The 13,730-nt window shown below is 41.6% G+C and overlaps 2 protein-coding genes across 4 annotated transcripts in view; both read left to right on the top strand.

Annotated features, from left to right (window-relative positions):
• Positions 1-8,073, top strand: part of MTARC2 (mitochondrial amidoxime reducing component 2) — a 35,713-nt gene extending 27,640 nt beyond the window's left edge. Inside the window, exons 7-8 of one of the 2 annotated variants that reach the window (XM_079106814.1) lie at positions 3,851-3,968; positions 7,178-8,073. In XM_079106814.1, coding sequence (XP_078962940.1) covers positions 3,851-3,968; positions 7,178-7,183 — 124 coding nt within the window. In that variant the 3' untranslated portion in view covers positions 7,184-8,073. Of the gene's footprint in view, positions 1-3,850; positions 4,006-7,177 lie in introns of both variants that reach the window. The other variant, XM_079106813.1, reaches the window with a different exon arrangement.
• Positions 8,074-8,372: 299 nt separating this feature from the next.
• MTARC1 (mitochondrial amidoxime reducing component 1) overlaps positions 8,373-13,730 on the top strand; it is a 33,335-nt gene continuing 27,977 nt past the window's right edge. The window contains exon 1 of one of the 2 annotated variants that reach the window (XM_079106816.1): positions 8,373-10,918. In XM_079106816.1, coding sequence (XP_078962942.1) covers positions 10,650-10,918 — 269 coding nt within the window. In that variant the 5' untranslated portion in view covers positions 8,373-10,649. The remainder of the gene's footprint in view (positions 10,919-13,730) is intronic. The other variant, XM_079106815.1, reaches the window with a different exon arrangement.

The raw sequence follows: 13,730 nt of genomic DNA, 5'->3' as shown, positions 1-13,730 counted from the left end.
AGACAAAGAAGGCACACTGCCTTACGTAAGTGGGTGCATGCTCACAAGCAAACGTTTATAACCTTGAGTTACATACTCTGAATCAGAGTGTTTATGACTTTGGCTATATACTAAAACCATAGCCCGCCAGAAGCCTTGGTGAGGGAGCCTAATCACAACCATCTGGCACCTGCTCTACAATCCATCCCTTTAGGATTCCTTGCTGCACAATCTATGCATTTGAGGTCTTGCACAATGATCCTTTAGTGAGGAGGGCAGAGCCAATATAAATTACAAAAACATAGAATCAGAAAACAAGTTCTATCATCTAGGATTACTAAAAATCATTGCCAGTTTCATCCCAAATTGAGGTGGTAATAAAAGTCTTTCCCAGTCATGTCCAATTGTCCAGGGACATAGTCTGGATCCACCACAGTAGTCTAAAACTCATGGACACTTTGGTGCATACTCAGCAGGCAGAGGTGCTACTCTGGTGTAGGTGTATGTCCAGTCCACAATGGTGTTGGCAAGGACATACCTCTGGATGAAAGGACAAAACAGTTATAGGCTCTAGTACAGGTAAATCACGTCCACCTGGGAGAATGCATGTCAGCTTTGAGTCCTGGGAAGGCATGGTGGCTGCCCGTGGCAGCTTTCTTGGGTGATACCACACTCCGTACAGCTTGAGCCTGAACTCCAACACTTTCTGTGTGCACCAGCACTGGAGAACTCAAAACTGAAGGAAAATAATAAACATGCCCTTTAAAATCTGTATCCCATCCACAGGAACTGGCCAAGTCACATGTATTGGGGGAGCATTCACTAGTCACCCATGGAGATCACACTCCAAACCTTTTCCCCATGGGGCTGACAGGGCTACTCAACAAAGGTGGGGGCCTTCATTTTCCAGGACCACATCCACTCCATGGTTTTCCCTGATTCAATCCAGTGGGAGCAGGCAAATGAACATTCCCTTGCTGACCAAACCTAGGCCCAAGTATAACATCCTTTGTTGTCAGCTGGACCTGTATTGGTCCTGCTGTGTGGTGTAGCAAAGCCTCTACAAGAGGTGGTCCCCCTCGATGGGGATGCACATTCAGAGCCCTCACAATTGCCCACAGGTGCCGTGCCCACCCCTTCATGGAAGGTGTGTGGCTTGCGGTCCTAAGTCCTTGCTTACACAGGTGGTTATATCACTCCATGATGCCTGCAGCCTGTGGGCTCAGCTTCCATTGAGACTGTTACTGAGTTGCCCATCACTGTACATCCTGACTGTGAAACGAGTACCTTGGTCATTCTCTATTGCGATGGGCGACTATATGAGGCCATCAACACTGTCAGGGTGTGAATCATAGTGCTGCTTTGCCTGACCATTGGGCCAGGCAAATAATAAGCCTGTCTCCATATCAACTGCCACCAAGGCAAACATGGCTCATTCAACCTCACTAGTATACCTCCCAGCATATCTAGGCCCTTTTGGTCCCTGTTGGCTTTTAACGCATTTGGGCTCTCTCGGCCCCTGCTGGCTTCAGTAAAGGGCCAATGTAGTCAACACTGTAGTCCTGTCAAGGGGATGTGTCCACACACTACTTGACCATCTGTGGCTCCAGGGTGTCAGGGTTGTGGATGTTCCTGAGGACAAACCACACATGCCTAGCAGGCCTCTCCCAGGGCATCCCACGTTAAACAGCAGGCCCCATTGTTTGACACAGTTTTTACACCTGTATGCTGTAGGCAGAGATGCAGCCACAATGCCAGGTGGGTGGAGGGGCCTGCTTTGACCACCACACCCTAGCCAAAGCAGCTGCTTCATGATTCCCTGGGCTAGTCGTGGGGGATGGCCAGTAACATGCCCTGTAGTCACCAGTTCCTAGTGGCTTAGCTCCCAGAGCTCTTGCCACAGAACTTGTGCCCGATGCACAGCACAGCTGCCAGTACATATTGCTATGGGGGATGCTTCATTTGCTATCATCATCCAGATAGTGTGTGTAGCTCCGCTCACTGGCTGCTTTGTCCTGCAATGGTACCAACCAGACAGTGTCCATTTCTGCCTCCACAGCCACCACCATCCACACAGGCAATTGTCCATGGCTGGAGCCATCGTGTAACAAGCCCTGGACTGTATAAGTGCCTTACCTCCAAGGTATGGGCTTGTTCTTTGTTCACTGACCTAGGTAACAGGCCCTAGTACCTCCTGAAGTCTCTTGTCCCTGCCAGATCCCAGATATCTAGGCTCTTTGATTCCTGTTTGCTTCTAACACATCTGGGCTCTCTCTTGGCCCATGCTGGCTTCTGTCCCAAATTATTTTCCCAATTTCACCAGCTCCACTTGACCAGTGAAACCTGGTGAACTTGGTTCCTTGGCCGACCTTTCTGGTGGCTGCCCATGGGAGCTGTCAGCTGCTGTTTCATTTTCTGCATCACCATTGGCCAGGCTTGCTGATTCCACCAGCACTATGGGGAGGCCGAGGGATATTTCCCAGGCACTGAGATCCTTCTCCAGTGACTATACTCTAGCTTCCGAGGCCACTGCTTTAATCTTGCTACTATCTCATCTTGTAAAACCGCAGCGGTTTTTGCTCTCAGAGCTCTGAGAAACACCCGTCCTCCATCCAGTCCCAGTGGCTGTTAGTTCAGCTTTCTTGCTTCTGTCACCTTTCTCCTTGGCCATGGGCTAGTGCCTGGCCTCTGCAACCTGTCACAATCTGTCCTGCCGGGTCTACGTTCAGCACAGGGCAATCAGAAGTCTCCTCCATGCTCAAGGGGAGCCCATCCACTGTATCCTATTCCAAGCCCAGCTTCTTATCAATCTTCAATGATATTTATATTGTACTTCCAAATGGAGGCCTCAAGTACTTATTTAATTATGCTTATTACTACTCAAATTCCTTTATTAGAATCAATAGGAATATGAGAATAATTTGAATTGCATAATAAAATATTAGAAAAAATGGAATGGGTTGTTAGTTTGTATACCTGGGAGCTTCTTTTATGTCAGGGTTTTTGCTTTTGTTATTTAAAGAAGTTTCACTGACTTAGTGCTCAATGTAGAATGTGTTTTTAGACCTAAGTTAAGAGCTGGGAGCGTAGCTCAGTGGTAGAGCACTTGACTAAGTATGTGTAAGTCCCTGGGTTTGATTCCCAGCACCAAACAAACAAAACAAAAAAGAAAAAAAAAAAAACCTAAGTTAACATTTTTTAGAGTTGTATTATATTCTATTTTTTCCACTTTGTTTTGTTGTTTGTTTCCAATGGTTATTTGAGAAAAGGTTATTTGATGAAGCCTTTGAATGTACTATTCTATTTTGTTTTTGTCCTTTGCTATTTAAGATACAGTAAAGTTAATTTTCTGTACCTTAGATGAACCTTTGAGAAAAAAAAATTAATTTCAGCAATAAGTCAGACCCGCCTGTCTACTGCATCAGTGTCTTAATTTTTGTTCACCAATGAACTCCAACTTTAGCTTATAAACTTGAGGGTGTGGAAAGCAAAGTGCTTGAGTGCATTAAACAGAAGGTTTGGAGATCAGGGCAGTTCCATTTTGAGATTTCATAAGCATTTGTTACAGTGAGTTATAAAGTTGAAGGTACCCGTGTAAGCAAAGTATTTATATTATGCTTACATGTGTAAGTATTTTTTTTTTTTTTTAGCCTCAAACTGAAGGCATGAAAAAATTGTTCAGACACTCAGGATACTTCTAAAAAGAACCAGGATTCCTTGCACTAATTAGCCGCAGACTTCTCTGTCACCATTTTAGAAAAAGGCTCTGCTATTGATGATAAATAACCCGAGTGAAACCTTGTACTCTATGGAGAGCACCTAGATTGTTGTTTCCTTTTTATGCCTGATGAGGATTTTTTGCTTCTTTCAGCTACCGCCTGTGTGATCCATCTGAGAAACAAATATACAAGTCATCCCCACTTTTTGGAATTTATTATTCAGTGGAAAAAATTGGAAACCTGAAAGTTGGTGACCCTGTGTATCAGATGGTAGAGTGATGGATCTACTGGGCTAACATAGTGAAAGGTCAGTTTTGCTCCTAGAACTCAGTGTCTCAAAGCCAACGCTGGATTTTTTTTTTTTTTAATACAATATTTTTTTTCATTATGCTCCTTTGATTCTTGGGAGAATGTTTTATGTTCTGGTCTTTGGAATTAGAAAATGCCCTTCATTTCTGTTCCCCTCAGTATTGTGTGTACTTCTGCCGAGCTTTCTCCATCTCTCCTTCCCATTCAATTATAAAATGCTGATGGAGGAAACCTGGCAGAGACAGGTGTATGTTCCCAGTTCATTAAGGAAGATCCTTAAGGAATAAGGAAGTGAAAGTGAGCCATTCTCCAGAGTTAGGTATTTATTTTTTCTGCCTCAGAAAAGTGAAGGGGAAATGTGTAAATTATTCAAAATCAAATTGGGAAAATATTTAAATCAAATGTTTTTTTATCAAATACATTTTTAAAATGTAGTTTGAGTTTGGAAAAAAAAAAAATCAGTACCTGAAGGTGACTGCATCCTGAAACATGATGTAGAGAATAATGTGCTCACATTGATTTCATTGGACCAGAAAAACCCTGAATCCTGGAGGTATATGCCTGACCCTCAAATTATAGGAGTGAAAAGTCAGTTGAAAGACCTCACACTGAAGTATTGAATTAACTCCTTTCATTAAAATCTATGACCCGCTTCTTAAAGTCACTTCATCTCTAAACCCCTTGACCACCTTTCTCTTTAATTCTGGCCTGAACTTCTCACTACAGAGTATTGATATCCCCCCACCTAATTGATGATATACAATGGTGGTTCAGACAGTCTAGATTTGACATCAAACAGTCTTGAATTTTTAGTTCTAGTGTCTTCTGACTTGTTTGAATTTAAACTAAGTATCAATACCCTTTTCTGCAAAGAGAGAATAATGCTAGTTCTCACCAAAACAACCAATAAAAGTTACTTTGAGCATTAATTCATATAAAGTTACAGCATTGCAGCAGGCACATAGTGCTCAGTAAATAATAACTATGATTTTTATTGTCATCATTGCATCTTGGCTGAGTCTGAGGTGCTGTAGTGGGTATAAAGTTGAGACAGGCTTTGCCCTTGAGGTGGGCAAAAAAAGGAAATAAACTGTTAATTGGCTACCTATTATGAGGAGGTATTTAAGTAACCATAACTCTAACCATATTTCATCAGCTCTAAGATGCCTGTTTTAACATCTTTAGCATTCAGAATACCTTTAAAAAAATCTTCATGATGCATAAAATCATGGTATAACTTACATTTGGTGTATCTTGAATTTGATGAAATGCAGTGAATACTAGAAAGAAAATTGAAATTTCTAAGTGCCTACCATTTCTGAAGCCCCCCATTTGCAGGGAGAGTGAACCCAAACCTGAGCCATCTAACATCAGTGGAACTGATTCATTGTCTTGTTGTTCCAGCAATGATTGACTGGACCTGGATCAAAGCCTGAGTCAAGTGGTTTCTAAGAGACCTAACAATTAGAGGTCCTCCATGTCACTTGGTCACAGACCTGCCCAATCCCCTTAACAGTTGGAGGTCCTCAAGGTGACTTGGTCACAGATTCACCGAATCAGATGCTGTCTTGCAATGGAGGGGGAGGCAAGAATCAAATGACCTCCAATTTCTCAGCTTCCCAGAATGCCTTTCATACTGAAGATAAAAATAACAACAGTGTTGCTTATTTGTTTTAAGTGCAAGTCAACTATAGTTTCTGCATACTGGAGGACCTGCTTTATTGGATAAGTGAAAAGACAGTCTAAAGCCTTACAAAGCAAAATAAGTTAATACATGCACTCAATACATGTTACTTGAGTTGTCTATCTACTTAAAATTTAAGTAAAGTTTATGTGTTTTATTATAATGGTAGCACATGTTCACCATGACAAATTTATAAAATACCAGAAAAGTAAAATAAAGAAATCACCTTTGGTCACTATTTATAAACTTCATTCTAGTAGGAATTTTTTTTATGTAGTCATTATATATATATTATATGTCGTAACATATATCTGTGATTTATGAGCACTGTCATAGCTCTTCAATCTATTCGAATACCATCTTTGATGGTTTTATGCTATAAATGTAGGACACTCTTTAAAAACAATTTTTCAGTATTTGACACTTGGATTGTGTCAACTTTTGTTATAAATAATATTATCTGGATATCTCAGTAGGAAGAGCATTTTAAAATTAAAGGATTGTCCTGTAATTTGGATTTCTAAAAATGAAATTATTGGCCCATGGGGTAGAGGCATATTATTTAGCATCTTGACCAATTGTTTTCCCAGGGGTTATTTCCATTCTGTGCTCCCCACATGTTGTATGATTACTATATTTTCTGTTGCTATAACAAAATATCCTGGATATTTTATAATGAAGAGAGGTTTCTTTAGCTCAGTTTAGAAGGCTGAAAGTGCAAGATTGGGTGGTCCCCTCAGTTTGGCCTCTGGTAAGGGTCTCCTTGATTATGTCACAACATGTGGATGGTATCATGGCAGGAACATGTACAGAAGATCACATGGTAAGACAAGAAGCCAGAGAGTAGGAAGGGCCAGTCTTGCTTGCTTATTAATAACTTACTCTTGGGGAACAAACTGGTATTCCATAAGAATTACCTCAAGGTTCTTCAAGGACACTCCCCTTAATGACCTAACCACTTCCTAGTAGCCCTGCCTCTTAAAGGTTCCTTTACCTGTTACATCACTACACTGGGAACCTTACCTCCAACATAGGAACACTTGGAGAACACACTCTACCCATAGCATCATGTAAGAAAGATCTCTTGCTCTGGGCCCTTTCCAGAACTGAGTCTCTTTATTATTATTATTATTATTATTATTTGTAGTTTTTAGACATATATGACAGTAGAATGTATTTCATCCCATGCCTCAGTTTATATCCAAAGGACATAAAATCAGCATACTACAGTGATGCAGCTACATTAATGTTTATAGCAGCTCAATTCACAATAGCCAAGCCATGGAACCAACGTGCGGTATATACACAGAACTAAATATTAACGGGTTACTTTATTCTATTATGGTACCTTGGGCACAACATAGTTTATATTTCCTGCATTGTAACCTTTATTGAGGTTTTAATTGACTGTTTTGTGAGTGTTTGAATTATTTTTGATCAGTAGACTAAATAACGAAATAACCAAAATTTCTTGTTATTTATTCAGCTTTAGCATCCAAGAGGCATTGATCAGGATTTTACCAACAGCTGCAACAATACCTCAGTGAATCCCTATTACCCAGCCTTGAACCATCTTTCTCCTGGAATTGAGTCTCTATTTTTGACGTTTCAGAGTTATGTGTGCTCTGAGTTAATGCAAGGAAAATATTTGGAGGTAATTTGGGAATACAAAGGTATATAAATTTTAGGTAATGAAAACCTTTGAAATAAAATTGTCTATAAAATTATTTTGAATGTTACCAGAACTGTCACATTTTCTAATACCTGACTCTAATACTGATGAGTTTAAGAAAGTTTAAAGTCAGCTAAAAAAAAAAAAAAAAAAAAAAACTCCAAGAAAAAAATTTTAAATGTGTGCATTTTATTGCCTATCATTCTTTATTTTAGGACAAATGCAAACAACAAATCATTTCCTGGTACACCTTTACATGTTAACATGGTCACAAATGCCTAACAGTTGGTCTTGATCTGGCTCTTGAGCCCTATTGATGTTTCATTCATTTGTTTGTTTTTACCCTATCGTTGTGGAATCAGGGTCATATTTGAGTATAGAAATTATTTTACAGACTTCAATTTTATATTTGATTATGCCTGTGTTAAGCCATATAAAAATAATTTGCATCTGCCAATATACCACATGGAATTTCCAGGAAGATAAAGAGGAGAAGGGACTATAAAAGAAAATGGGATTTTTGAGGCTATGAATGGAAAGAAGAAAGCATGGACAGATACATTTTTAGAAATATATATGTATTTTTTACAACAAAGAAAAATGAACTGTTTTGATGACTAAGCAAAAAATACTCAGTGAAGTAATATATGATTAACCCACTTATAATCTTCTGGTTTCTTTATGATTAATAAATGTGAATCTCAGTCCTACTTTGTCTTTGGCATTTCTGAGTCTTCAGGGCTTTTTTGACTATATCTCAGAACTACAGTCACTGCCATTCACTTTTCTTGACCCTTTCTGATGGCCTCCAGAGACATGCTCTGACTCCACAGACATTACCTCCTGTCACTGGTGGGTCTGGGCATCAGGAACTGCAGGTAAACAGATGGCTGGACTGAGGTGTGACAGTCAGGGTCTGTGAAGACACTTCTTAGTGGTAAATAAGGAGCAGCAGTTTTTGTCCTTCTGCATTTTTTTTTTTTCCTTCCATAGGTTCTGGGACTGAAGTTAACCTTCATCCCTGGCACCCTGTGAGGTGTGGTAAGTGAGCTGTCCCACTGGTACATTTTTGGAAATGATGAAATGAGAAAGTCTTGCTAACTTTAAAGTAAACTATTAAAATAAAAAAGTCATATTTTTCCTTTTAACTTTCCAAAGAGATTAAGGAAGGAGATAAACAGAAACACAGAGGAGTCAGTGCCTCTGAACTGTCTTTCTATGGAGAACACAAGTCCTGTGTCATACTGAGATGGGTCACACCTCACCCAGTTCCTCAGTGGCACATTATTATCAATCCACACTTCTTTCGGGTAGGAAAGATTTATCTAAGTCCCTTTTCCCTCCAGCCAACCCTAAAAGAGTCTAGAGCATTTAATGCATCCCAACAGCTGTAGAAACAGTGACTTCTGTACTTTGAACACAATTTCTAGATTTCACAGGAGCGGGGAGAGGGTAAGGGTTACCTAGGATTGGAAGAGAAAAGAATAGGATAGAATCTGTTTGGACTTACACATTTATGATGAGGAACAACATTCTAGAAGGATCCTTCCCGATTACTGAAGGGCCCTGAAATGAGTTATCTGCTAGGGGAAAAGAGTCTACTCCCATTTGAGAATTCTCTCTTCTCTGATCCCAGACACCTTCCATCTGCATGGACTGTTCTGGACCCAGGCTTGGTGGTTTACCTCAGCCTGACAAAGACTCCTTGACCCAACTTCACTTTGAGTCCCTTTCTTGATTAGGCTTCAATCTTGGTTCCACTCCTCAATACCCCACCCCTCCTAGGTCTATGGAGTCCAGGTTCTTAGGAAGAATCTTGCTAAGTCACTCTAGATAGAATTCTCCGACCCTTGATAGCTCATCACTCTGGATATTGGCTCCTCATTTTTCACCTTGCCCTGACATGAAACTGCATCTTAAACTAGTTTTAGCAAGAGTCTCACTCCCCTGGATGTCTCCTGGGAATGATTTCACTAGCTAATGACCCCTATGCCCCTTTCCTATAAATCCCCAGGTATCTTTGCTCTAATACAGAGTGGACCCCAATCTCTATCCCCTGTTGTAATACCCTTGTTAGAACACTCATCCCCAGTCCACATGGAACTCAGGACCTCTGGCGAACTATACAAGTACTCTACCACTGAGCTACACACCTGATAACCTGAATAGCCTTCTTTAGCATTTTAATAAGTGTGAGAGTAATTTTTATCTGTAATACAGCTCAGCCTCCTAAATCACTCTGATAGTGGTGGCTTTGTTGTTTAACTTATTAAGTCCCAAGTTTTCAATTCTGTGACTATTTCAACAAAATTGACAGGTGCATAAAATAGTTTGGAAATAATAATCAAGAGCTTATATATCACATATATATATTCCATCCTTACATATATTTTACATATTTTTATATATGTGGAATATATCAATATATCTCACAGACTTTAATCATTCACCTATTTTTTAAAAAGACTAGACCTCTAAAAATATAATATTTCAAAATTACCATTAGCGATATATTTGTGGCTCAATTTAAGTATCTATAGATGTTCCATATCAGGGAGGATGGGACAAAATGCATTAAAATAGTGACCTCGCTTGTAAGTGAAAAGTAACTGAGGTCACGGTCCTCAAGGCGGAAGAAGCCTTGGAGGCCCTGTCCTAGTACCAACCTTCCTAGCCAGAACCCCAGCCTTGCATGGTCTTAGCGAGTGCCCTTCCAGTTCTGAGGCTTCCTGCTCGCAGAAGTACAGGGAGAGAGTCTTAGGACGCTCTCTGATATTCTTGGCCACTCGGAGCCGAACACAGACAACCGCCTGCCTGGTCCCGCCTCATCCCTTCACCTTCAGATCCCCACTCTCCGAAAGCTCCCGGTGCCCTGGGCATCCTGCAGGGAAAGTGGCAGCGAACAGTTGTACGCTCAATTTCAAAATCACGTTTTGTTTTGCAAATTTTGTCTATTTTAGGTCAAGTAAACAACCCCACAAATATGTAAATAAGCTAGTCACTTGTGGGAACATGGGAGAGGGCGCGTTTCCCTGAAGCCAGAGGCAGCGGGAAACCGGGAAGGCAGGGTGAAAACTGGAAGCTGAGCTACTACCTCCCACTCCAGCTCCCAGAACAAGAATGCGCTGCTCTGATTGGCCCGTTAGGCTCAGGAGCTGCAAGTCCTTTGGGCTCCCGGCCGAGGGCCTCACTTTCCCAGCGGCTTGGGGCTTCCGCTGCGCCCCCGCCCCGCCGCCGCCGGTGCCCTTCAACCCGGGAGTTTCCGCCGCACCCCGCGTCTCCGATCATGGGCTCAGCTGGCTCCTCGGCGCTGGCCCGCCTGGGCCTCCCCGTGCAACCTCGGCTATGGTTCAGCGTCGCTGCCCTGGGTCTGGCCGCGGTGGCGCTGGGGGCTGTCGCCTGGCGCCGCGCGCGACCCAGGAGGCGTCGGCCGCAGCAGCAAGTGGGCACCGTGGCGCAGCTCTGGATCTATCCGTTCAAGTCCTGCAGAGGGATGTCGGTGAGCGAGGCGGAATGCACAGCGATGGGGCTGCGCTGCGGTGACCTGCGGGACAGGTTAGCAGAGTCCCTGCGCCGCTGACCCGGGTTGAGACGCCGAGGGCAGGTGGGGAGGTCTGTAGAGTCGGCTAACAGGTCCTTTCTTCCCACACAAAGAAAAAAAAGAAACTGGGAGAGGAGTGGGATAAAGAAGAGAGAGAGAGAGAGAGAGAGAGAGAGAGAGAGAGAGAGAGAGAGAGAGAGAGAGAGAGAGAGAGAGAGAGAGGGAGAGAGAGAGAAAATAATATTAATAACCTCATCCACAACAGCAGATCCTGGGAGTCTGTGACCCTGAGCCTCTACGTTTTCTGGGTTTCCTGCTTTTTGTTATGTTCTCCTTTCGAGGTGTGGTATCCATCCCTGGATGTTTGCTAAATCACAAGCAAACTTTTAAATTTCCGCCTAGTATCTTCAGGGGATTGGTTCAGGTCGCTTTATTTTTAGTGACTGTACCTTCAGATTTTGGGGGAAACTTGGAACTGTAAAGCTCAGTCCTCCAAGATCCCACCAAGGCAAGCACATAATTATGACAGCAGTTGAATACCTTCTGGCAGCTTAAAAAATGCTGCTGAAGGGCTGGGGATATAGGTCAGTTGGTAGAGTGCTTGCCTTGCAAGCCCAAGACTCTGGTTCAATCCCTGGCCCTGCAAAAAAAGAAAAAAAAAATGCTGTTGCATTTTATTTTTCCAATTTTCTCAAACATTCTTTTGGAGATAAAGAAACTGAGATTCATAGTCACACAGCAGCGGGATGCAGGACTCCTGTTTTCATTAGCACACTGGGTCTTTGTGAACCATGGTTTTATTAATTCCCTGCATAGTGACAGCTGCATGGATTCCTGGAGTTCAACAAAGGTTGCAAAATCTCAGAGCCAATAGCCTTGTCCTCTTTTGGGTCTGGCCTCAAGCCCACTCTGGGCCTCATTGGAAGACTGCACTTAAACTTCTTCCCAGAACTGCCTCAGAGCTTCAGCAAGTAATACAGGGCTGAGAGGAGGCTGTAACCTTCCTCCTGCCAACTCCCCAGAGGGCAATTCAGGACCTTCTTCTTGAAGCAAAGGTGCATAGCTCTTGTGTTCTGCAAGAAGAAAGTTGAGAACCCTAAATGTCCCATTATTTGTACTGTGGACTCTGAAAGATGAAATAATTTAATTAATTTGTTTTTGTAGACCCCAGAGTCAAAAGGCATTGTACATTTTCTACTGTATCAATTCAGAAAACATTTATTAAGCTTGTATAACAACAGATGACAAGAGCTGGCATTTGTACCAGACACTATGGTAAATTCTTTACATTTGCCATCATACACTCCCAAAAAGTATGATCAAGAGAAACCAACAAAGACTTACTTATAGTCCTAGGTGTCACATGTTTCAGTGGGGGTTGTGACAAGTCCCAGGGAACACAGGAAGGAGATGTCTGGGGTGCACCCTGAGGACTTCACAAAGTAAGGAATGTCTTAAGCTGAAAATTAGAAAATGATTAGGAACTTTCCATGCAAGTAAGATAGGAGAAGAATATTTTAGAATGAAGGAATAAAAAAATTCTGGGCTTGAAAGGACATGCTGGGGGAAAGACTGGCATACTCTGAGATATTTACCAAAAGGAATTGAAAATAGGGACTAGAACATGATGAATATTCTCAGCAACATTGAATGTTGAATGTCCATGGTAGCATTACTCACAATAGCCAAAAAGTGGAAATAAACCCAAGTATCTATTAATGGATGGATGAATAAATGAAATGTGCCTTATACATCCACTAGAGCATCAATCAAGCCATGACAGAGTGTTCTGATACATGCTGTAACACTGGTAAATATTGAAAACATAATGCTAATTTAGATAAGCATGACATAAAACACAAATATTGCATGATTCCAGTTACATGAAATATCTAGAATAGTCATAGAGTCAGAAAGGGATTGGAGGTTACTGAAGAGAGAGGGAGGGGGAATTGGAGAGTTATTGCATTAGTGGGTACAGAGTTTCTGTTTGGGATGGTGAAAGGGTTTGGAAACAGTTGCATAACATTGTGAATGTATTTAATGCCACTAAATTATGTACTTCAAAATAGTTAGAATGGTCAAAATGCTTAGAATCACATTTTAAAAAATCTATTTCCCATTGATGGAGACTGGAGTTGTTAATACCTTGTGGCATTGGAATATTGCTACAATGAACAACCATGAGCAAATGTCTGTGTGATGCCCTGCTTTCAATTCTTTTGGGTCTCTAAGTAGGAGTATGATGGGTATTTATGCCATATGTGTTTCCTGCCATTAAAAGCATATTTTGAAAACATCAGTGTCTATAAAGGCATGAGGAAGTAAGAACAGCTGGGAAAGCAGTTGGATTATAAGGACTTGCAGGCTTTGCTTAAGAGTTAGAGTTTTATCCTGAAAGTAGGAACCATGGAGGGATTTTGGTTGAGGGGGTACAAAGATCAGACTTGCATTTTAGAAAGATCAAACAGTTGTTACTACCAGGAAGAATTACTAGAGAGAATACTCATATGCTATCCCAAGGATTTGAGGCAGGGCAGGGTTCAGACTTCGTAGGATGAAGGGCTGATTGAAAAGCAGTTAGGAAAAGGGCTTATGCTGACCATATTTCCTATTTTAATTGAATAGTTCAACCATGATATCCTGCTGGAGGTGATGCAATAAATATTTTCAATGACCTAAAATATTCTTCCTGTGTTTGGGGACCCCCAAAGCACAAACTCACTTCAGAAATTGTAATCACTTGATCAGTGCATGCTGAAGTGATGAAAACACCAGCAGGTTTTGCTTCCTTGGTAGTGAACCTAAAATGTGTTGCTCTTTTTC

This window comes from Sciurus vulgaris (assembly GCF_902686455.1).
Source record: "Sciurus vulgaris genome assembly, chromosome: 12".
Classification (NCBI taxonomy): domain Eukaryota; kingdom Metazoa; phylum Chordata; class Mammalia; order Rodentia; family Sciuridae; genus Sciurus; species Sciurus vulgaris.
This window is presented reverse-complemented; position numbering and strand designations above follow the sequence as displayed.